Genomic DNA, 26,471 nt, shown 5'->3' with positions numbered 1-26,471 from the left:
AAAGCAAAAGGCGACCTTATCACTAAAAGTGATCTCTGCCAAGGTAACCTTAACGATAGTACACAATAATACATGAGAGACGTTTTCGATTTATGTATATTATTCATAAAAATATTCATCAGACATCTCAGTACCCATAACACAAGCTACGCTTACTTTAGAGCTAGATGGCGATGTGTGTATTGTCGTAATACATAAATTATTTATTGACGTAAATTATTAAATGATATGTTATTATTAAATTATAAACATAGACTTGAATTGTATTCAAAGAAATTGAAATAATAAAGTTTTAAGGCTAAGATCTTCGTCTTATATATTATTTGTATGTCGGCAGGCATTGGTGGCCCAATAGCAATCCACGTAAACAACAAACTTATTGCTGGCTCAATAATGACACCATAGTGACAATTGTGTGTTAACAACGTTCTGACAAAGTATTAATTCTTGAAGTATAATGACATCAGGGTATGATGACAATAATAAGAATGGTTATATTTTAATTTCACTTCATTTAATCATTACTTTTATAGCATAATGACCATAATTGTATATTGACAAATGTGTGTTGATAACGTTATAATGACAGAGTTATTAATTCTTCAAGTATAATGACATCATTCTATAGTGACGATAATAATCACTCGGTTTTATAATAAAACAGATGTTTTATTTTGTATAACTAGCGGTTGGCGATTTCAGAATAAAGTGAAAGTAACTACTACTTGATAATTGTTATATATAGTTAAATATACTTTTACAATAAATTATAACTAAACATAATAATTGTCAAGTAGTTAATTTCACTATATTTTATAACATGGACAACAGTTTGTTATATAAAATAGCTTAATTCAAAATAAACAAAAACATATTATTTTTTAACTCTTTATTTGTACACCACATTAAGAATTATAAGAGAGAAAAAAAAGAAACATAAAAATAGAAGTAGAATACAAAAGGCGACCTTATCGCTTGGTAGCGATCTCGCCAGGCAACCTTTGGTTTATACATTAACATAATTATACTTTAGTTATATGTATTTATAACTAAATATTTAATGTATCCAGTGTTTCAGCCTTAAAACCTGGTTCAGCTTATACACTTCTATACCAGTCGTATAAAGTGTTTGGGTAGGAAAAAACGAGTTTAATATCAATCTCAGATTTATAAGAGGGTGTTAAATAAAATTCAAGGTTATTGCAAATTGTCTTGCTTCAGGCGGATATTTAGCAAAAGGTCTTTTTTTATGATGTTTTAGAGATAAATAGAATTAAACCTCTATATGCTGAATCTTGTGGCAACGATTCATCAACAACGTTGCGTTTTTTAAATAAGTTTAAAGTATTTTTTTTAAATCCTTTTTATCGTAACCGAAGATCTTCCTTCAATTCAACTTTTCTTGGGGTATCCAATACAGATCCAATGCTTAATGATGAAGTGGGAGATTTCAGACTTTTAGGTCTTGTTTTTGACCAAATACACTTGTGGAAGGTTTTCTGATTCTGGTTTTAATTCTATTGTCATCATCATCATCATCAAATCAAACGATTAACGTCCACTGCTGGACATAGGCCTTTTGTTGGGCGTTCCAAACTTCACGATTCTGGGCCGCTTGTATCCAGCGGATCCCCGCGACTCGTTTGATGTCGTCTGTCCACCTGGTTGGGGGTCGACCAACGCTGCGCTTACCGGTGCGGGGTTGCCACTCACATACTTTGGAACCCAACTTCCATCGGTTCTCCGAGCTATGTGCCCCGCCCATTTCAGCTTCGCGACTCGCTGATCTTTGTCAGTAAATCTAGTTCTTCTACGGATCTCCTCATTTCTGATTTGATCACGTAGAGATACTCCTAACATAGCTCTTTCTATCGCTCGATGAGTGACTGTGAATCTTCTTATAAGGTCCATAGTTAGCGACCACGTCTCAGATCCGTAAGTCATCACTGGCAACACGCACTGTTGGATGACTTTGGTCAGGCACTGGGGCACTCTATTCTACTAAATCGAAAATTAGGACTTTTTAAGTCGTTTTAGGTGGTCAATTTATTTAGCAGTTTAGTGCAATTTAAAAAAATATGTGACTTCAATCTGAACATAAAAAAGCGAATCAATAGTGTAAGTAAATGTTACATACGAATTGTAAACGTTCGCGCTGTAGTTTTCTAATAAATGTTAGTCATTGTTCAATAATAAAGTAAAATGAAATAAATATAATAATTAAAAAATTTAATGTAATTAACTGTTACGTTAAAGGCATAAAAAATATATTAGGTAGGTACTTACCAGCAATGTCGGTACAGCTGTTTTTTTTAGTCTCGTTATGCCTTTCTTTGTCATGTACATATCCGATTCCGCGAAATGATCCGAACAAATACGCTGGGATTCTTTCGGATCGAAATTTTCTTCTCGTCGCCATCGAGCTACAATGTTTTTCCACAGTGAGCAACGTATGGGATCTCGAGGAAAACTGAAATGCCATAAAAATAGAATAACAAAATAAAAAACAAAAATCACATCAACTTTTTTTTATATAAAATAAGCGACTCTACTACTACTTTGTTCCAAATCGTTCGATCGCTCATAGAAATCCAGCCGAATATAGTCATAGTACAAACAGAACAGTGGGCTAACTAAGGCCGATCGGTGAGTTAATTACCTACTCCTGCCACAGAGGCGAAACAGAACAGAGTTCCGAGAGAGCTTATAAGAAGCGAGCAAAATTTATACCTATTTTGGTAGGGTTGGTATAGGAGGACGCAATTTAATAAACAATAGTTATTTGTTCAACAAGATGGCAAAGTTTGTTTTTGTTGTGATTGCCTAGTTTAAATCCCGAGCTAGGAAGAATTAGGTAAATTAGAATCCTTAGTCTAGTGGGGAATTCCAAGGCACAAGAAACAAAACACTTTGCTATCGCGTGATACATACAATTTTTCACTTCAATAGCGAGAAAATACAAGATGTAAATAAATATTTATTGAAACATTAAGGTATTTTTACATTTAGGTACATACTTACTCATTTAATATTACCCATTAATTTAAATTTGGAGGTTTTTATGCGTACACTATATTAATAATTATTTACAGTTGATAATAAGTCTAAATAAAGTGCAGATCACTAATAAAAAATTCAAGTAATAAAAACCAGCGCAATTTTGAAATTCTTTGTTATAGTGCCGATTTCGTTCAAAATCGATATTTAGGCCCCCTGGGATCACAAAACAGGAAACTGTTACCAAAATTTAAAAAAGTGGTAACATTTTATAGTTCTTTGTTAATTGACCGATTTCCTTCAAAATCGATATTTAAGGCTCACTGGAACAGGAAACACCAAAATTCAAGTCAGCGTCGTTTTAAAATTCTTTTTTATTGTACCGATTTCGTTCATAATCGATACACACTTTTTTATCATATTAGAAAATCGTACTAAGCATTGTTTTTTTGAAACATTTTCATAAGTAACTTTATCATTTTTCATTGTATTATAATATTCTTCTATCAAATTTGATCTTTTTTTATGATCTTGCGAAAAAATACTTTCTAATGTTTAGGAAACTTCTTCATTGGTATTTTTAATTTTGATTGAAAAAAAACACAACTTTGTTATAACTAAAGTGAGATGTCAAATGTCACATAATATGCGACTACTAAGTAAGGCTCGCTCGTTTTTTTTTTTTACAAATTACTTATTCTAAATGTTTTGTTTTGCAATTTTTATATAACAGTAATTTGTTTTGCGTTTTAATTGAACGGTAATTTCTTAATCTTTTATTTCGGACCGCGAGGCACCGTAATGATCTGCATCCCTACGTGGTCGATACAACGCGGACGCGCTTCGCATCTTCGTTTCTGATCAAGATGAGTACCTTCTTGAGTGAGTGAATAGGTATCTTCTAGGCAAGCGCACTCTACCTTAGGCTGCATCATCGCTTACCATCAGGTGTGATTGCAGTCAAGCGCTCTCCATAAACATAGAAAAATATATATACATATATTTATTAGGAGATCGCTGTGCAGTTGAGTTTAATAAATCAAATAAATTATTAATTTTATTTAGAAAATCAGCAGTATCTCTTTCAGCAACCTCGATATGATTCAAATCTACGTAAGTATTAAAAGCTGATGTCACAGTGTGACTTAACACCTGTGTGGCTACTTACACACGCATTTTCTGAAAATTATTGATGTGAATATCAGTCAGTTTTGGCGATAATCTAATTTGTCGCTTTTTATCTTCAATATATAAGTCTCTTATATGTGATCATGTTGCAACTCTACTGTTAAAAAATAAGTTTTATAATTTGAGATAAACCTTTATCACGTTTTAGTAGTTTAGTTTTTAAAGTCTTCTTTAGTTACACTATCTAAATCATACGTTCATCAATCATAAATCAATCATCGTTTTACGTTTTTTTGCTTCAAGTTCAAGTGCTAGTTTCCTCTTGGACTGTCTGCTGAAAGGTGAAGTGCCGTTTGCGCCGATTTATTTTCACAAGGTTCCTTATAAGGGTCCGTCTGATTGCTGCAAACTGGTTGATCTTTTTAAATAACTATTTTATTAAAAGAGTTATTTGAACTTGAAGATATCTCAGCAACTTACTTCTACTACTTACTAAATGTTCTGATTTCATTGTATAACATTGACTCGAACTGGAACATGCACCGTCATTTTTTGGCAAGTTGAGTGTTGGAAAAGCATTGTCAAACAAATATTTCACAGTTCTATTTTTAGAATACTTAATACAGGATTTGTTAAAGTGATCCTCACAGATTCTGTATTGTAGCCTTTTTTTAGCTTCAACAAATTTTGTAAGAAGATCTTCTCGTCCGACAGCTTTTAACCACTCATGTCGTCTGAAATAACAAAAAGAAAATGAGCCTACGTATTTTCATTTATAAACATTAATAATCAATGATAAAAGTAAAAGTAGTACAAAAAATGTGTAATGTAATGTGTAAAATAATTTACACAGTGCAGAAGTGAAACTTCTGAAAAGTAACCTATGAGAGAGTGAGATAACTGTAAAGGAGCAGGAATATTAGGATAAAAAAAAGGTTTATTGATTTATAATATTTTTACCAAGCTCAAAAAAAAGGTGGGAAATTTATGAAAAAATGGCGCCAACTTTTAAATTTTGGTAACAGTTTCCTATTTTGTGATCCCAGGGAGCTCTAAATATCGATTTTGAAAGAAATCGGTCAATTTACACAGAATTTCAAAATGGCGTCGATTTTTTTAAGTTTTAGTAACAGTTTCCAGTTTAGTGATCCTAGAGAGCTCCAAATATCGATTTTGAACGAAATCAGTCAATTAACAATGAGTTTCAAAATGGCGCCGACTATTTTAAATTTTGGTAAGTTTCATAATTATTTGTGACCCCGAAACCGAGAAAGTTTGATTTTATTATAATCCACGCGCACAGAAAACACAAACTAAATAGCTTAAGCGAGCTTCGACGCCTGTTTGCCGACGTTACGGCTGGCCGGCGAACCGCGTGCGTCGTGCGTCTCAGTTTAGTCGAATTAAATGGATGCGGTTAAAGAATATCACAATAACATCTAATATGTATGAGGTATCTATTTACCCAAAATATAAGTATCTATTTCAAAATAATAAATAATAATCAAGTAAGTATTACTTACCTAGTAGACTCTTTGGGATAGCTAAAAAATGATGTGTTTTTATTCATTCTATTATTGTTCATACACACTGTACAGTAAACCATATTTACACTTTAATATTAAAACACTAGGTATTAAAAAATTACATTTAAACACTATTTAAATTATTATCATTAACATTCAATTAAATGAAATCACGACGCGCGACGTGTACTGCGGCCTCTGAGCTTGAGCACAGGCCGAGCCGGTATAAACCGATTTCTCACCGTACGCGACGTAGCGCCTGTGCTCACGCACACACGCGCATCAAGCTTGTAGTAGTGTTCCTATCGTATCGTAGCGCGCTTTTATGAAGCTTTGCCTCTGTTCCGTTTTTCCTCTGTGCTCCTGCTTTGACGCCTAGGGACTTTTATTTTTAATTATATTTTATTTGCGTATTATGTATGACAGCGCCAGGTTTTTAATATCGTAATAATAATAATGAAATGTTTTACCAATTCATAAATGGGGTGTAAATAAAAGAGGTTTTAAAAAGAAAACACAAATTTTAAAAATTATAAATTTGTCACTGGAAAATATTTTCTCCGATTTCGAGATGTTCGGAACGCTTTATTATTCGCCGTTAATGTAAAATAAATTCTCATCCTAACGTATAACTTTTGCAAAAAACTTTTAGGGAAGCATCGGCATGGCATCTTGAACTCTTCTTCTTTTAGACGTTCGTAAATTGACAAGCCGATTTTAATATTAATATGGTCTTTTTAAATTCATTACAAAACAACTGCTCCATCCTTTCGATATTAGCGACAAAATCATCGGGTGGTACCATGAGTAAAGTTCGATCAGTACCATAATTCCTGTAATTAATGTATCTAGTTTCTGGGCTGAAATTGCAAGGGCGCTGATTGACATCGACGTAGAGTTTTAAAAATTCACAGTCCTTATGAAAATCTACACACCTTTTTAACAAAGCACCACACACATAAAAAAAGATTTTTTTTATACTTCTTTTTAACGCGATGGAGAAAAATAATGAGAGTGAATTTTTACGATGCGCGCGCACACCGACACTTGAATTCTAGATTGTAAAGTTAGTTCTAGGTGGCATGTTTAAACTTGACGAATCCAAATTTCCTTTTGCGCGGAGTATCAGCAGAAAGCGATGTGGTAGTTTGAGTTGTGTTTTCCGACGTACCTACTGATCTTCTGTGTTTCGCATGAAACACTGCATGTCGGTATATCAGTTTGGGTTGCAGCTGTGGTTGTAGTGTTGACTGGCGTGCTGTTGACTTTATCTTCTTTATTTTTAGGCAAATGTAAGCACGGCGAACAATTCTTCTTTATTAGTTTTCGACGAGAGTTCACGGATATATCTTCAGCTTTGAAATGTACTTCGCACACGAGTATGCGACGTGTTGGCATATCGGACAAATCTTCGCGATCGATTGATCGTAGCCATTGTAAGCGCCTGAAACAATTAAATGAATAAGCCAAATAAAAGTAATATTAAGATTTTTATACACATATTTTAGAAGATCTAAGCTATTACCCTTGTTAATAAACGTAGACTACACGGAATGAAATGGCACTCTAATCCACGTTTAATAATCAGGAGGTTAGAGCTTACACACCCAGGCTGGTATACTGCAGACTGCAGGCACACTTTAATTCGCTTATTATAGTAGGTAAAATATAAAAAAAAACCCGTATATTTTTTTAGGTTTTTGTATGAGAGCCCCCTTAAATATTTATTTTATGTTGGTTTTAGTACTTGATGTTATAGTGACAACAAAAAATCTGTATCATGGTTCATGAGATACTGCTTGGTGACAGACAGACGGACAGCGTAGTCTAAGTAGTACGGCGAATTACATACTTATTACGTACAAAACATCTCACGTAACACCCCTGAAGTATAAGTATTTACATATGTACGGAACCCTCGGTGCGCGAGTACCACTCGTACTTGACCGATTTTGGTAAAAATTAAAAAGTTAGGCTTGGTCATAAAACTTGGTCAACTAACCCCGATCTCCCCTACTCCATAACTTAAATAAGTAAAAAATTTTTCTGTAAAAATTGATATTATTCTAATTTTATTGTATCAAAATTATTAAATATATTAATAGGTACCTAATAATACGAGACACGGATCCTGGGCTAGCACACATAGGTATCTACCGACACATAATTTTATTACAAAAATCTTTAGGTACTCACGTTTCTTGTTCAGTAGGTATATTGAAGAAGGATAAGTCTGGTTTGTTCGAGTCGTTATTGAGACACCCGACGACACCACAATAAACTTTGGCTTTTTTTGGAGTCATAATTGTTTAAAGTAGTTTACTACTTTTATTGAAAAATTAAACAAACAAAAAGGAGCGAGCGTGTGACGTAATACGCAAATGCGCGCGATTAGCCCGGCGGCGCGGCCTGTACTGCCGATTGAGCCGGTTGAGACTGCGAATGTTGCGTGAAACTTCCGTGCGTACACGGCGGCGCCCGCTGCTCACGCATACATTCAAACCGGCGGCCACTTCGTATGAAGTTAACCTACTTTTCTGTTTGTACTATGATACAGTGGACGTATAGTTGGTCTGTTTTTATCTATGCAGCGCAACGCGTACAAAAAGGTACTACTATAAGTATGCTTATAGGTTTCAGATTTATTAAATAAAATACTGTGTTTCTAAGCAAAATAAAAAAAAAAAATTCTTAAACAATCGTTTACTTACTGGAAGTAGGATATGCCATCGTCTCTTCTCACTTTGGTTGAGTAGTTTTTGCATGTTTTTACCATGCAGTACGCCATTTTGTACGTTTTACCTTTTGGTGGAGCCAATGAAGACTGGCGCGAAATTAATACCGTTTTAATAACCTTTTAGTTCGGACTTTTTTGAGCTTTATTATTACGTGAGCACGGCTAACATGGGCAGGAGACAATTTACTCCCCGGAGAAAGGAAAAAAAGAATTTCCCACAGCTTTATCAGCTCTCTACGATAGTCAAAGTCAAAAATATCTTTATTCAAGTAGCGAATAGACACGGTAGTGGGATGATGGCGATAACCACATTCGTAAACTTAAAAGTAAAGCTACGAGGGTTCCAAACGCGTCCTGGTCGAAGAGAAGCCCACAACGAACTTAGCCGGGTGTTTTTTTTTGTTATCACCATCTCACATTGTCATTTAATATTATAAGACGAGCAACCTGGTTAGAGCAATAATTCACAGTTCACACCCAAGCTTTTTTATCGATTACGTAGTCCTTTATACTATAATAGGACTTTTCTATAAGCTTACGTTTAATACAAACTTTGAACTTTTTAAGAAACATCTCCAAGATATCAATGGGTAGTTTATTGTAGAATTGTAAGTAATTTCCATTAAACGAATTATGAATTTTATGTAACCTAGTATATTGCACTGTAAGTTTATTCTTACTTCTAATGTTTAAATTATTGCAGTCACATTTTTTCTTAAATTTAGACTATACTATACTCTAATATATGTGCAGTGGCGTGCATAGAGGTTATGCACAGGGTATGCAGATGATATAAAATGAAGAAAATCCCCAGTACGAGTTATAAATACTTAAAAGTAGGCTTTTTATAACTCTTACAATACGTAGGTATCCTTAAGTTTTTTATACCCCGTACTGGAGATTTTAATCATTTTATATCATCTGCATACTCTGTGCATAACCTCTATGCACGCCACTCTACTATTCCATGTACCCGTGCTTTACAAGATGGACACGTTAACTATATCCCTTGTCAGGGGATATAATAAGGGGATATTATTTTTGTCTCCTGCCTGTGCTAGCCCTACAGAAGTTTGCGCGTTATTTAATGGCAATTTGCCTAGAACTTGTGCGAGACTACCAGTGGCGTGCACTTCATACATGCACAAAAGCACTGCCTACCCTAAAATAAAAAAAATAAAAAATTGTATGCATACCCTGGTAAGAAACCCAGTTCACGCCACTGGAGACTACCAACGTTTATTTATTCGACCGTGTGATTGTTAACTACGATTTATATGGTATTGGAAGAGCGCTATCTAGCGACAGTACGTTTTCCAATATCATTTAAATTCAAAATGAATTTATTTGAAGTGGGCCTAATACAAGCACTTTTGAAACGTCAAGTATGTCTGTTTGTAGTGACTCTACCACCTGTTCGGAAGGCAGATTCTACGGAGAATAAACCGGCAGGAAACTCAGTAGTTGCTCTTTTCCAACATCAACTATTTTCATTTTCATTTTCTATCTTGTGAGAGATGAAAGAAAGTCGGATGCTTCCAAAAACTTGTCATAAAGAAATTCATCAATTATATGGTAGTTATAGTAACTACGCTGTAATAAATGTGTAAATAATTGTTACTAGATGTAACACCTTCGATACCGAATAAATCGTAGTCAATCTTTATCGAATAAGTAAAGTTAGGTAGAATATCTCATACAAGTTGGTACTCTGTATCTTGAATTCAAATTTAGCTAGCGATTCTGGAGAGATGCGATCAAATAACGCCAAAACAATTATTATGCTTGTTGAGAAAGCTATGTTGGGGGTATATCTACGTGATCAAATAAGAAATGAGGAGATCCGTAGTTACATAGTTCAGCGAGTCGCAAAAATGAAGTGGAAATGGGCCTATGGGCCTAATGGGCCTAATGGGAAATGGGCCCTCCGAGCTATGTGCCCCATAGCTCGGAGAACCGATGGACGTTGGGGTTCCAAGGTGCTGGTATGGCGACCCCGCACAGGTAAACGCAGCGTTGGTCAGCCCCCAACGAGGCGGACAGACGACATCAAACGAGTCGCTGGGAGCCGCTGAAAACAAGCGGCTCAAGACCGTGGATTTTGGAACTCCCAACAAAAGTCCTATGTCTAGCAGTGGACTTCAACCGGCTGAAGTGATAATGAAGACGTTATTGCTCATTGGGCAGGACTTCCCTTTCGGGGGCCCGAGTTCTAATCCCAGCGCGCACCTCTAACTTTTCTAAGTAATGTGCGTTTTAAGTAATTAAAACATCACTTGCTTCAACGGTGAAGGATAACATAACCTGCATGCCCGAGGGTTATACATAATGTTCGCAAAGGTGTGTGGAGTCCACCAATCAGCACTGGGCCAGCGTGGTGGACTACGGCCTTAACCCCTTCTCATTGTGGGGGGGAGACCCGTGCTCTGTAGTGGGCCGGTAATGGGTTGGAGTGGTGACGTTATTGTATCTGCCAACCGAGTTGAAATAAATTTAGTTGGATTTTTTGGCACAACTCACATCAAAATATGCCAAGCCGTTTACGAGCTAAGCCCCGGGCAGACAGCTTTGAAATTTGCATACATATCACGTATGTTAACGGACATGTACTTTCTATACCGATGTCTCAAAAAGCTTTCGTGGTAAGATTAAAAATTGACAACGAATGGAGCTTTAGACCCAAGTTCACGCAGACGAAGTCGCGGGCTGAAGCTAATTTATAATATTTTGACAAGTATACATTACACATTCTCGGCGCGCATGTAGCGGCCACTTTTGCGTAATCCATTCGTCTACAGCATCTTTATCCACACTGGCAGCTTCACCACTCATTTTCCCGCCGACAATGCCATGTCGAGCCCGGAAACGTTGAATCCAACTAGACGAGCAAACAAAATCTTCACCAAAACGTTGAGCAAAATCGTTTGCTTTTTGTTGAAGAATTGGTCCATTTATTGGCGCATTATTTGTCCTTTGATATTTAAACCACTTTAACAAAGCTTCCTCAATCTTCGTATGCCGCGTTGTTCTGGCTCGTTTCATTTTCAAAAAATTCTTGTCGTAAAGGATTTGAATTTTCTCCCTTTCTTTCCAAATGGTTGAAATTGTCGAGTGGGATACACCATATTCTTTTGCCAGGTCTTTGTTTGGAATTCCTTTCTCTAGCTTTGAAATAATATGCGATTTTTCTTCGATACTGATTTGTTTTCTTTTTTGCGACATGTTACAATTTTCACAGTTAACTCAACAATAATGTTTTGGTGGGTCTTGTGTAAAGATAAGTAACAAACTGACTTAAGAGATATGACGAAGCGGGCCTTGAGGCTACGGCATGCATGTGCTTTGTTTCTAAGAATTACAAAAGACCCTAAACTTTGTTTACTTTTACGATAATAGCCATTGACTATTATACTGTGCCAGATGTGGATACAGTTACCTATTCAAATTGTTTACAATACAGCTGAGCCGGTCGTTCTACAGATATAATTCTCCGAAAACATTAACCAAATGTGGTCGCTTAATGCGGTATGTCGTAGTAAACAATGTCGTAAAAACCAATGTTTTAGATAAGGCGGTCATATAACATTCAGCCAGGACCTTTGATTTTGGTAAATTTAACCGGTATGTGGTTCTAAACGATGTCGCCATAAACGGTTTTGACTGTATTAAAAAAGAACTAAGAATTTTAATTTGTATCAATATATGTTTTATGACATTACTAGCTGTCCCGGCGAACTTCGTACCGCGGATAATTTTTTTTTTCATGAATGTTATATTTTAATACTTATTTATTAAGAGGAATCCAAAAAATCAAATATCATATAAAATGATCCAGCCGTTCTTGAGTTATAAATGGTGTAACTAACACAAATTTCTTTTATATATATAGATTATTGTGTTTCCCATTATTGTAAATGGATGGCGCTGTTTAAATAACATATCAAAATAATGTTCACGCGATCGAATACTTAAACGTAATTAGGTAGCACTGCGGTGGACTCAGAAAGCAGGGTCTCTGCCCAATGCGTCAAAAATGACGTTCAAAATGATATTTTCAGTGTAAAAAAATGACAGGTTTTTTTCATCTGGTAAATTCAAGTCCTCGTTTAGGGTCTTAGCTACGTTTACCGCTGCGGGGTTGCCATAGTGGGATGGATTCTATAACTAATCTTACCACTTTAGGCAAAAACAGTGTGGGTATCGCGGTATCATATAAGCGACGGCGATTTTTCGTCACATGAAAGCAATCTTCATAGAAATGGCGCGAGCAAACAACACTGTAATTGCTCGGAAACCAATTCTCCCTGCTCGTGCGTTTAATCCAAATTTCCTTTAGGTCCGCGTCCTTGGGGAATCTACAAATATAGTAGATAAAAGGGTTAAATAAAAGCTATCAGAAAGTTCTCGGTCTGTAATTGTTGACATTAAAAATAATAACTTATAGGAGTTCCGGTAGTAAATGAAACCCACATATATGAAGTATCGTTATTATTAGTACTTAGGTAAGTTACAAAGTTAAATGACTAAACAAACCAACAATCTAAACTAAACCACGCGGCGTGGTGTGAGAGTCACCGCGATGCGTACGCGCCTACCTCCTACGCCAAAGTCCCGAGCACACTGACGAAAGAAATGCGAATCCCGATAACCGAACGGACTCGAGCGACCACGAAAGCTCCTGAATACCTACCGCGCGGGGATCCGCTACAAACTTATGTCCGACGACTTTTTTTTGACTCGATATTTTGTGAAATAATCTTCTACATAGGTTTTCCATCAACATTATCAACACATTTCCGGCTAACCGCCGGCCCAATGCGGATAGGTGGACTCCACACACCTTTGACAACATTATGGAGAACTCTCACGCATGCAGGTTTCCTCACGACGTTTTCCTTAACCGTTTAAGCAATAAGCATGTGATATTTCAATTGCTTTAAACGCACATAACTTATTGTGATAGACTAGTGGGTAAAGAAAGAAAGAAAGAAAAATAGTCTTTATTGTCACAGGTTTGTGTAAAATGTTACGAACATTTTTTAAAGAATAAAAAATAAAATGTGTGACAAAGGACCAGCTCCTCAGTATAGCTGCATACTAGGTAGGAGCTCGACTTCACTTCGGGGGCCCGAGTTCGAATCCCAGTACGCACCTCTACCTCGTCTAAGTTATGTGCGTTTTAAGCTTGCTTCAACGGTGAAGGAAAACATCGTGAGGAATCCTGGATGCCTAAGAGTTCTACGTAATGTTCTCAAAAGTGTGCGGAGTCCACCAATCCGCACTGGGCCAGCGTGGTGGACTACAGCGTGCCCTGTACCTATAGTGTGTCGGTAATGGGTGGATATGATGATGAGGATTATTCATTTTTGTATGAAATAAATTAATAATGTTAAAAATTATGAAAAGTCGTAAAACAAAAGTTGTTAGTTTTAATGGTAGGAACTACAAGCCGAGAGCTTGCTGGTATATTTTATTTAACCCTGTATAATGCAATACTCTAGGCAAATGAAACAAGCATAAATACATCGTATATAGTTTCACACAATTTTCCAACTACGGGCAGAATTTCTTAACATAAAACACAATACCTATCAGATTTTGCCCCGATCCGTAATCAAACCCGGCACCTTGTGATACGGGCATCCGTTTGCTTTATCATTATAATTATGTATTATATTTGTATGGTTACTTGCATTTTCGTCAAAGTAAAATGCCATTCTAAGTTAGATTATCGATACTAAATGATGTGCAAATCAATAAAATGTATCTCTAAATTATAAAAGACCTTAGTCACCAATCAGTCCATGTTCGACAAAATTAGATGAGTATTCTTTTTTGACAAGACGGTACTGCCACGAAAGTTGGAAGGACTGGCGACTAAAGCGACGCAGGGAAACAAAAAGAAGAAAAGTGAAAGGATTAAAAAAAAAGTCGGCGCGGGGCGTCATCGGGCGGTTGGGATTATTTTTGCGGACATTTTTAAAAAAAGAGGAAAAGGAAAAAGGGAAAGGATTATAACAGTAAAAGAGTAATTATTTTATGAGTTTAAAGTGGAGAATATAAGAAGTATGTAGTTACCGTAATTGATAAAATATATATTGCTGTATGATTCTGAGATTGGTATTTTTATTTGGACTGGAGAATGTTTTACATATTTGTACCAATGCCAACTCAGCGCGTAAAAGTCTGGCAACTTATTTTACTCACTTGAGTTTGGAAATTCGTTGCCCAGTTTGTTGTTCATCAATTTTTTTTTTTTTCTTTTAACGGTAAGCACTCAATGTCGGTTTTTTTAGGAGGTCCTTGGAGAAAAAAGTTTCTACAACTATGACGACTAACGACGTAAGGCCTCATCTAAAACACCGATTCGCGAAATGTTTATCTGACGTGTGACAGATGAAAAAAATAAAGAACAAAAAAAAAGAGTTTCTTAATAAGCTTGATTAAATTCAAACGTGTTATTAATATATTATTTTTTAAGTGTTTCTTTTTTGTTTTAACTTTAATTTTTGTTTAATTTAATTCCAAGCTGTGTACACATACTTTGGGTTGTAGCTTAGAACAAAACTCGTTGTTACTTATATTTAGATCTAAATTAAGTTATTATCTGTTTTGAGTACCTAATAACAGTGGCGTGCACTTCATACATGCACAAAAGCACTGCATACCCTAAATTTTTTTTATAACTCAAAAGATTTTTCACTGTTTTTTTAAATTCCATTACAAGTCAGCCCTTGACTGCAATCTCACCTGCGCTGATGCAGTCTAAGATGTTAGCGGGCTAACCTGTTAGGGAGTATGGCAGTCATACCCCTAATAGCGCGACAGTTTCCACGCGACATCGCACCGGCACACTCAATCGCTCAGCGGCGTCTTTGTCAATAGGGTGGTAACTAGCCACGGCTAAACCCTCCCACTAGACTAGACCAGAGAAAATTCAGAAATTATAAATTCCCAAAATGCCCCTGCCGGGTTCGAACCCGGGAACTCACAACTTAAAATCACAACGCTCACCGTTGCGCCAGGGAGGTCGTCAAAAGAGCGCTTTACGCACACAAATATTCTTAAGCAATACCTAATTAATTGTAAAGACAACATCCCCTGGACGGATAGCATGGCAAAAAAAAAAAAAAAAATAATAGTAAAAAAAAAACACCTTGGTATAAAAGACCGAACCAATTTCTACCTTATAATTGATTTATTTAAAAAAGCGTAATTTTAAATTTTTCTTAAACTACGATTTTTATTATAGCCAAATTCGGTTAACCATTCACCATAAAATTTGTTAATATTAGAGATAACGGTTGGAAATTAAAATTGACGCGGATGATCTGTCTTATCTACTATAGATGAAAGTTATATTAACTAACAAAAATCTTATTTTGCAAGTTGATAAATGGAATAATCTTATCAAATTAGTGTATCGGTCACCGGTTCTCAATATGTCTACAAAGTTTGAACGAAATCAGACTGTTTGGAAAGTTTCAACATCCAAAGGAGTCGGTTACAAACATACATACAGGTGAAGCTAATATCAAGCGTGTAAAAAGGATCTTGTCTCATAGCTTTATCTACAAACCCTTGGCGCACAGGTGAAAATAATATCCGAATAATATAGGTACGTGGAGTAAATTTCTCCTATTCTCTGTTGCTATGGAAGGTGGACATTAATTGTATCCCTTGTCCAGGGGATATAAGCGGGTACTGAGGTGGAGTGTCGGAGCGAAACATAAATAATTAGGTTAAAAAATCGTAATTACTATTATTTACCTGTGAAAAGTGATTCCATCTATTTTAAAATTAGATTTTTTGCTGTTTTTACCACACCATCGAATAGCACAGCTTGCCATAACGCTTGCACTTTTTGGTACGTAAATAAAATACTACCGCGGTTTAAATGGCGACGCACGTCCGCACCGTTCAACTGCAGGTTACGTACTGTTTTAGCGCCTGCGAGAGTTGATTCACATCAGTGAAAATTCACTGATCAATATCGTTACTGGATTGCGAGTATTATCTAAAACACTACAAGTTAGCCCTCGAAGCAATCTCGCCTGTTGGATGAAAAAGTCTTGTTGCGGGCGAAGGTGTTTGACACCACACCAATCGGTTTCTATGCGGCATCGTACTGCTAAGCATGTATTTGTGTCTAGGGTGGTAACTAGCCACGCCCGAAGTCACCCGACTAGACCGGAGAAAATGCGGTTTATAAATTCCGCATTTTCTGGAAATCGAATGGGAATCGATCGATGGAATCGAAACCGGGTCTTTTTTTGCAGTAAAACTCAGTAGGCGCGACTAGGGAGTATCTCAGATTCTTTTCTGACGGAAGTAACGCTTACGTCGACGATTTTAAGATTTTTATCTTGTAGGGGTTTTAAGTATAACTTCTAAAGCGTGTACAATGTACATAAGTACACACACGTGTTTTTTTATAATATATAGAGTGATAACTATGCATAAAAACCTTCCTCTTGAGGAAGGTTTTTATGCATAATATAGTTAAAGAAACATTGATAATTTTAGCGGTTTTTAATGTGATGTTATACATTATTTTTTGCGCTTTCATTGCAAAATCTGAACCATAGGAGATGGACCAATAAAATGTACTACAGTATTGTACACCTTGCGATCTACAAGAAAGTCCGTCCGTAACCATTTTTATATTTGACGGCCGATTGGCGCAGTGGGCAGCGACCCTGCTTTCGGAGTCCAGGGCCGTATATTCGATTCCCACAACTGGAAAATTTTCGTGTGATGAACACGAATGTTTTTCAGTATCTGGGTGTCTATATGTATATCATGAGTATTTACGTAAGTATTTTCAATTATCGGTCCTCTTAGTACCCATAACACAAGCTACGCTTACTTTGGGGCTAGATGTGTGTGATGAGTGTGTATTGTCGTAGTATATATTTATTTTAAAATTATTTTTTACATTTTAAAAAATTACAAAAGAGTTATTTACAAAACGATTTTAAACATTACAGTATTATTCCTTATCAAATTGAATTCATTCGATACGTTACGATTTAATGTTGATCAAAATTGTAATTTACAGTATATCATTAAACAGGCAGGTTAGTGGGTGTGACATTCAAATCTTTTATTTCACTAAAAGGTAGCCCTTGACTGTAATCAGTGGCGTGCCTAGGGTTTTGACTTTTGAATTTGAGCAAGCCCCGTTACCTAAAGGACTAATTTAACTCGTCATGATCTCTAAGTCACCATTCTTGTTGTGCTAAATGACAAACAATATCAACAAATCTTTGAAAAATACTACGATTAAGGTCAGCACGCGAATTATGATAAAGAAGTTTCTATGCAATATTTGCCATAATTAAAAAGTAATCATAGAAATCCCAAGTGTTTCTTTGCTCTCTTTAATTCTTATGAAGCCTGGTAATTTATGTCGTAACCAGCCGTGTTCCAACCATTCTCTTCATTAGAAAAAAAATATGCAAAGACAACAAACAATTTTTACATTAAAAAAATTTACCTGTTGTTCGCCAATTATTTTTTGATTTCGCCACAGAAACAATTTGCACACAATTTGAGCTCATATTTAACAATATTTACTATAATTTGTAAGAAAAAAACCCAGTAAAATTCACTATTCAACTCAAAAAAAAAAATTATAAACTCATAACTAGTTACTAATCAATAATAATGAATCTGTCAAGTGTCAACTAGTTGTAACGCAAATAATAACACGCGTGAAGTTGTTTCAATTCGCTCGCTGGTCATCTTCACTAACTTCAACTCGCAATCTGGCATTTGATCTCCATACTAAATTATTAAATAATCTAGATTGTCTCTGCTAAATACATTGAAATTTCTATGAGAGAGAGCAGTAAAATAAAAGCCCCATATAAGCAAATGAGTGTGAGCGAGACAAAGCGGGACCTCCGATCGCGTACGAAGACACGCGAAGAGCGCGATAGTGATAGTTCGGCGCGGCTCCGCGCCTTTCGGCTGGTTGCTACCACAGAGACTACCTGCCAGAGTAACGTAGTGCTTGCAGTAAAGTAGACAAAGAGTATATACATTATTGAGCAGAAGTTAAAACATTGTATTTATATCCTAATTGCTATCAAGTTTTAATTATTTTGTTAATTTCATTTCGGAATAGTCGAGAAAAATTTACAAGAGATATTTATTGTAACGCAAGCCCGGCTTTTCGGCTTGTATAGTAGTACCGCCACTGACTGTAATCTCACCTGGTGGTTGGTGATGATGCAGTCTAAGATGGTAGCGGGCTAACCTGTTAGGGAGTATGGTATTCATAATCGCGACATCGCAACGGAACACTAAATCGCTTAGCAGCTCGGCTTTGTCGGTAGGGTGGTAACTAGCCACGGCCAAAGCCTCCCACCAGACCAGACCAGCGAAAATACAGAAATTATAAATTCCCCAAATTGCCAAAACCCCAAAACTTAAATTCACAGCGGTCGACGTTGCGCCACGGAGGTTGTCAAACTCCAGAAAAAGAAAAATCAAATTACCAAACTTACATACATTGCACCCGTGCGAAGCCGGGGCAGTTCGCTAGTATCTAAATACATAATTGCCTTTAAACATTTTTTTTTTATTACACTACAAGTTAACCCTTGACTGCAATCTCATCTGGTGGACAGTGGTGATGCAGTCTAAGTTGATAACGGGTTGACCTGTTAGGGGTAGTTATAATATACCCCTAATCGGTTTCCACGCGACATCGTACTGGAACGCTAAAACGCTTGGCGGCACGGCTCTGTCCGTAGCTAGTCACGGCCAAAATTCAGAAATTTTGGGGAACGAATTCGGGACCTCCCTCTTTAAACATCAGATCAGAACAGTGCAGTGTGTATTTGCGTGTTTGTGTGTGCGTATGCGTGTGTGAGTGTGTTGAAGAAAAGATATAGATAAATAAAGATAGACCCACTGCAGTGTTCTCTTGTCTTGTCAAAATGGACTTTGACTTTGGCAACGGAGTCTTTTCATCTGGATTTTGGTATTTTGACACCATCTGAAATCATTTCATATTCTTAACAAAAAAGAAAACTTTTCGTACTGATATTATAAATGCGGAAGTTTATAAGGATGGATGGATGGATGTTTGTTACTCTTTCACGCAAAAACTACTGAACCAATTTGACTGAATTTTGGAAAAAAATCAAAATTCGTTTATTTCAAGTAGGCCTAATATAAGCACTTTTGAAACGTCAAGTCTGTCTGTGTGTAGTGACTCTACCACCGGTTCCGAAGGCAGATTCTACCTAGAAGAAGCCGGCAAGAAACTCAGCAGTTGCTCTTTTCCAACATATTCATTTTTCTATCTTGTGAGAGATGAATGTTAATGCTTCCAAGTAAAGGTTACTTGGAAGTCATTAAGAAATTCATCAATTGTATAGAAAATGCACGGTTTCCGCAGGATTCATGACAAACCAAAAAACCGCCAAGCTTGTTTTATCCTAATCACGTACTTCAACCAGCGAACGAAAAAAGCATAGAAGACGCGTTTCTAAGAAATTGTCTTTCGAAACTAGTACCAATTAGAGTCTGGCTAACGAAAGTAGATACTGGATTTTTTTGCAAACTTTTTATATGACAACACTAAAGTGTTCCTACCACCGGATAGTTACCCTACAAATTGGGGTATTTTAAGCAGAAAGTACTTAGGAATAATTAATTCCAAAAAGGCATTTTCAAAACAAACTTATTTTAAACATTTTATAAAATGAGTTTTAAAAATACGTATATGCTAAAATTGAATTCATCGAAAATAAGTATCGTATGTACGTGTTGGGGATCATTTCAAGAGCAACACTAAGGCTTAAGTTGGTCTAATAAATAGCTTAATTAATTAGTTACACTATTTACTAGAGAAAAACTTGGCAAGATAAAGAAATTAATTTTCGGCTGTTTTCCAAAAGATTTGGTAAAATCAGTATCAGTGTATGGTATCCCTATCTCTGTTGATGTTTCGTTGTGGTTGACTTGCGTATAGTTTTGTTGTGATATATCCGTGTTAATGCTATAAAAATTAATAAAACTATAAAGAGTGAAGTGCGAAAACTATTGTTTTGGATGATTTCGAAATATGAAGAGAAAAAGCTTGCGAAACAAGCCGTATTCCGAGAAAAACAGGATTGTTTACGTACTGTGACTGATTTTTTAAGTTAGTACGGTCAAAATGTCTTGATATTTTTTTATTTTAAATAAGTACATATTAGTTTTAATTACTTTATATAATGTTATTGTTCTTTTACAGATAGTCTTGAGGATAATGCACGAACGGCTGAAGTAAAACAAGCAATTGAAAAGATCACAGATTTAGATCAAAAAGATATGATGAAATCGCAGAACCAGTACTTAGAAGAACTATCTTCACTCACCGGTAAGTTTTCAATCAACGTTAATCTTAGACTAGTTTTGTAATACTTGTGTATTTTCTATTATTTCATAGTTATGAGACTCACGATAATTGACATTTTATTTTATTCTTTTTACAGATGTAAGTGTTATTACATTGAAGAGAATTAAAAAAGACAAGTACAAAAGAAGAGACCATATAACTGAAAATAATTTAGAAAGCTTCATCATCAATTTAAGAGACAGCAGCGACTCCAGTGATAGTGACGATTCACTCCATGTTGAATTTTTAGATCCAGATTTTGATTATAGTGTTTAAAAAACAGTATAAAAATATACGGTGTTGTTTTCTTTGATACATACTTAGTACTCACATAGATTTACAAATATTTAAACTCATGATAGTGTTTGATAGCCTTTAATACGCCACAATGGAGTGACGTATCCGTGTGATAATAAAGAGTTACTACTTTTAATCTCTTCATTACGCGGACAAAATTGCAAGCATCCACTAGTAAAATAAAAATAAATGTCAAAGTATCAAAGTGAGTTGTTCCAACTTTCCTTTTTACTTTAGGGCTGCCATGCTGATATTTTTTAAATTTGCCGCGCTTTTTCAGTATCAACTTTCATTAGCCAGACTCTAGTCAATAAACGCACGCCCTTTAAAAGAAGGAACTTGAGTCGCGAAGAGCTCTTAATAGGTTCTTCTATTTGTCGTACGACACGGGACCAAGCGTGATTGGCCGGTAGTTACGTAGTGCCGCGGCTGCGCAGGACCAATCAGCAGTCTCTCGAATCGTTCGATGATTTTATGCAATAAGGAAAGCAAAATAAATTAGATTAAAATAGCGTCATAATAAACGCCGATTTACTCCAAACTAAATGCACTCTATTAACAACATTCTATTATTATGAATGTGAAAGTGTGTCTGTTTGTTTGTTACCTATGTTCGGCTCAACCACTGCACCGATCTTGATGATTTTTAATACATACTTGAATATATAAATATATTTTTAAATACATACAGTACAACTAGGTGTAGCGACTCTTTTAATCATTCTGAATCCCTTCTTTGACAGGTAAAAATCATCATCTCTAAAATGAATGGAACATATTCTCGAGCTTTTGCTAGGCATCCAATCATTTTCTTGTCTCTCTAACTGAACAGCTTTTACCCATTGTTCTCTTCGACAAGGGTTTTGTGGAAATCTAATTAAAAAAAAAGAAAATCATATTATTTGTCACTAATAATTTTGAAAAACGATATAATTACAAAAGTAAAAAAAAAATACTATATTTTCAAAAAATAATTACATCTGAGCATTGTAAATTAAATGCAGTTAGTTTTGTATAACGCTATCCCATTAAAAGCAAAAATTAAAAGTATGTAATAAATACTATCTGAGTCGAAATAATTGTATTATAATTACTTAACTACATATGGCATAACACCATCCATAAGGATAATACGTAATTGTTATTATTTAGATTTTAGTATAGTTATCGGTGTACTTACACGTGAAAAGTTATTCCACTATCCTTGTGGTGATGATCCGTATGATTTCGACACCATTTCACAACACATGAAGGCATTTTGAATTATTAAAATCTAGTTTTACGCAATTCGTTTAGCCGCCACTACGCACGAATGTCGCGAGTCAACTAGATTCGTTTGCGGTACAGTTTATAAGCCCCTCCCACCACGGGATGGTTTCCGTTACGCTATTTTTGAGTACTAGAAATGCTTCTATGCTTTTTTCGTGCGCTGACTTCAACTCATTTAAAACAATATTTATTTCAAGAAACTCGGCTTATTATTCAACGTGTTAATGTAGATCTTAACTACAATGTTTCCTACTAGATACGTACGCGCTACAGTCGCTACAAGATCGATATTAAAGGCATGTACTAATTTCGGTATCGGTAGTTGGAGAGTTCAGTGGTCAAAGCGCACAGGCCGCGATTGCCAGAGAGTCGCAAGTTCAAATCCCATTTGTTCAGAAACTTTGAAATTTTGAAATTTAGAACAAAGCCAAAAACCTTTATTGTGTATCAATAGTTTTTCCTATTATAATGTTAAGGATTACTTAAACGATAAAATAGCTTGGGTGCGAATTGCTCTAACTTATAGCTTAATATAAATTTACTGTGAGATGGTGATAACAAAAAAAAACCCAGCTAAGTTTGTTGTGGGCTCTTAGACCAGGGCGCGTTTGGAACCCTAGTAGCTTTAGGTTTAAGCTGGCGAACGAAGTTATCGCCATCCCCTTACAATTATGTAAACATTTATGTATGAACGCTTCATAAGTGCCTGTGCTAGGCCTACATGAATAAAGAAATTATGAATTCGAATTTTGAATTTGGTTAAATTTTTGTAATTTTTAAATCCCTCCCTCTAAAATACTTACAGTACAAACGAGCGTAGCGTTTTTATGGATCATAGTGCATCCCTTTTTCGATAGATAAAAATCATGATCTCTAAAATGAATGGAACATATCTTGGAACTTTTGCTCGGCATCCAATCGGGTTCCTGCCTCTCAAGTCGAACAGCCTGCACCCATGGTTCTCTACGAACGGGGTTTTTTGGGAACCTAGATACAAAAAAATACAGTTTTCACTCCAGAAGTAGCACTTCCGGGACAGAATGAACTTATTTTGGCGCGTTAGACATTTTTGATGTGGAGGCGGGGATAAACCAGATTGTTGGCGTTGCGCTACAGGCAGCGACGACTCGACGCTTCGCTACGCTATATCATTGAATGATTGTATTTCGTATTTAATAAAAAAAACGTGTGTGTACTTATGTACACGCGGTAGAAGTTTTATTTCTTTGGCGTAATCAGATAAAAATCTTTTCAAAAATCGTATCTTACGCCTTATTCTACGTTTGTAGAGAAAACGACTCTGACAAAAATAAAAGGTATTGTTTGAATTATTGACAGTGTACACTCTCAATTGTCAAAGCCTGCGGGCTCATTGCGGTGACTTAATTGACTCAATTGTAAAAAATCTCAAACTTTAAATGTTCAGCGAAACTCGGTGGTCCGATAATAAAATAACTAGATGATGCGTTACAATAAAACTTTCAATGTATTAAATTTTTTTTTTTCCATTGTCAGTGTCGTTTTCACTACAACCCTAGAATAAGGCGTGAGATAAAATTTTTGAAAAGATTTTCATCTTGTTAAGCCAGTGAAGCGTAACTTCTAACGCGTGTACATAAGTACGCACACGTTTTTTTTTTTCATTTGTGGAACAAATTTGTAATGTTTTATTTTTAAGCTTTATCTTTCAATTACGCAATATCTGATGCCTGTCGTCATCTGTTCATAGCACTTATAGAAAACTATTTCGATTTTTCGCGCTTTTTTCGAGCTGACAGGAGTCCCGTGACGTCTCTTTTGTCTGGATACTAGGGTTATTGGGTTATGAAATGCAGTTTATTAAAGAATAATATTTTATTTATTATATGAAACTTTAAAAGACATTCAATATTCTTTTACGTATTATAACAATTTCGACAAATCTTGTAACTTCATCGTTATCATTAAAATTATTACAATCTAAAATATAAACTGTAGGTTAATGGCAACTAAAATAGTAAATTAAACTATTTTGATTCGAAATTATTTAAATATCTCGTTTATACCGCATCAATTGTAATTTTATATCTTACTAGCTGTACCCTGCCACGCTTCGCTGTGGCACGTTGTGATTGAATGGTCGAGAAAAGTAGATAAAAACAATCCTTGATGCGTATTATATATCATGCTAAAATTTCAGCCCGATCGGTGCAGAACTTTTTGAGTTTTTGAAGCGTACACAAACCAACATAACATTTTTATATACATGTATAGATTTTGCTAACATAACGTTGATTGGACATGGTCAAATCAAATTCTCGCGGTGTCGCGAGTCCAGAGATTTTAACTCATCTAAAAATATGCGTAACGCGCTAAAATAAGTTTTCACTGTAAAAATATTTCCACTTATTTAAGTGGAAATAATAACGTTTTAATATCAGAATAAATTCCATAAATTGTTATTATTGAGACGAAAATATCATATGATTATAATAACTGTAATAATAATTTAATTTTAATTAATTGACGACCGATTGGCGTAGTGGGCAGCGACCCTGCTTTCTGAGTCCAAGGCCGTGGGTTTGATTCCCACAACTGGAAAATGTTTGTGTGATGAACATGAATAATGTTTAGTGTTTATCTGTATATTATAGGAGTTTATGTATATTATTAATAAACATATTTAGCAGTCCTCTTATTAGCACAAGCTACGCATACTTTGGGGCTAGATGGCCATGTGTTTACTGTCGCATTATATGTGTTTGTTTTATTTATCAACAGTTTAGAAAACACTGCCCTATAATGTTCGGAAGTATCTACTATATCCAAAACATATGATACTTTTGCAGAAATGAAAGATTTTCTTGATATTCATTCCAAATAAAGTATAATTATTATAAGTGCGGTCATCACACACGTTCACCGGGTGTGATGACCGCACTCGTGACGTCATAGGCAAATTAGAGCTTTAGTAAGTCACTGTTCCAACACAAAACTGAGCAACACATAGTTTCAAATAACAAAATACTTGATAGACTCAAATAACAAGTGCAGACATTTTCGAAGTTCAAGCGTCACAAAAATTATGTTTATAAAGACGTGACGTCATTCGGCTTTTATGTGTCATGGCTGATCGCTATATTTTGCAGTTAAATAAATTACTGAAAATAAATGCCAATCTGAATGTTAATAAGAATGCGTTTACACGTGAATCATATATTTAGGATTAATATAATATTTTAGGGATTCTTTATTTACATGCCTATTGAAAATATAAACTTCAATTAAAGATATAGGTAATGTTCAAACAATTGGGGAATTACACAAACAATTAGTACTTCTCTCATAACGCTATCCCTTTCAAAATTCCTTTATTTCAAGTAGGCCTAATATAAGCACTTTTGAAATGTCAAGTCTGTCTGTTTGTAGTGACTCTACCGCCGGTTCGGAAGGCAGATTCTACCGAGAAGAAGCCGGCAAGAAAATCAGTAGTTGCTCTTTTCCAACATCAACAATAACTTTAACAGGGATATGTTGTACTTAGTATGTTAATTGGAATAATATTTAATAATCTACGATATATCCCCTAAGATACGGGATTTCCTAGTTTAGGGGTCATTTATTGTACTGAGTTTTTGTAATAAATATTTTCTATTTATATTTCTATATATATTATAAAGAGTGCCAGGGATCGAAACCGCTGCACCGAATAGGTCGTCAAGAAGTCAGGCAGGTAAAAATTTATAAAAAAATAATTCAAGTTTCATTAATGTAAACAGTGTACTTGCGCATGAAAAGTGATTCCATCAATCTTGCTGTGACAACCCGAACGCGTGCGACACCACTTCACAACACATGATGGCATTATAACTGTTTTTACCTACTATTTTAACTGTTTACGGAACTCTACGGACCACCGGCTCGAGCGAAGGTCACGGGCAAACTAAAGGCGCGCGAGGCACAGTTTGTAAGCCCCTCCCACCAGAGGATACTATTCGTTGGGCTGCTCGGACACACATCTATATTATTGACCATTGATTCCGCGTATCTTTATACATATAAAAGAAAGTTGTGTTAGTTACACCATTTATAAATCAAGAACGGCTGAACCAATTTTTATGATATTTAATTTTTTGGATTC

The 26,471-nt window shown here is 35.6% G+C and overlaps 1 protein-coding gene across 10 annotated transcripts in view; it reads right to left on the bottom strand.

The window, feature by feature from the left end:
• LOC120635656 overlaps positions 1-26,471 on the bottom strand; it is a 95,991-nt gene that overhangs the window by 31,958 nt on the left and 37,562 nt on the right. Inside the window, exons 1-3 of one of the 10 annotated variants that reach the window (XM_039906714.1) lie at positions 7,848-8,261; positions 6,823-7,095; positions 2,287-2,470 (exon numbers count right to left, since the gene is read on the bottom strand). The exons of 4 other annotated variants lie outside the window; for them this stretch is intronic. In XM_039906714.1, coding sequence (XP_039762648.1) covers positions 2,287-2,470; positions 6,823-7,095; positions 7,848-7,954 — 564 coding nt within the window. In that variant the 5' untranslated portion in view covers positions 7,955-8,261. Of the gene's footprint in view, positions 1-2,286; positions 2,471-6,822; positions 7,096-7,847; positions 8,262-8,362; positions 8,530-19,312; positions 19,397-22,262; positions 22,457-23,154; positions 23,339-26,471 lie in introns of those variants that run through there. 5 more of the 10 variants (XM_039906720.1, XM_039906719.1, XM_039906724.1 and 2 more) reach the window with 5 other exon arrangements.

The sequence above is a fragment of the Pararge aegeria genome, chromosome 27 (assembly GCF_905163445.1).
Source record: "Pararge aegeria chromosome 27, ilParAegt1.1, whole genome shotgun sequence".
Taxonomy (NCBI): domain Eukaryota; kingdom Metazoa; phylum Arthropoda; class Insecta; order Lepidoptera; family Nymphalidae; genus Pararge; species Pararge aegeria.
The sequence above is the reverse complement of the archived record's forward strand: the minus strand, read 5'-3'. Positions and strand labels throughout refer to the sequence as shown.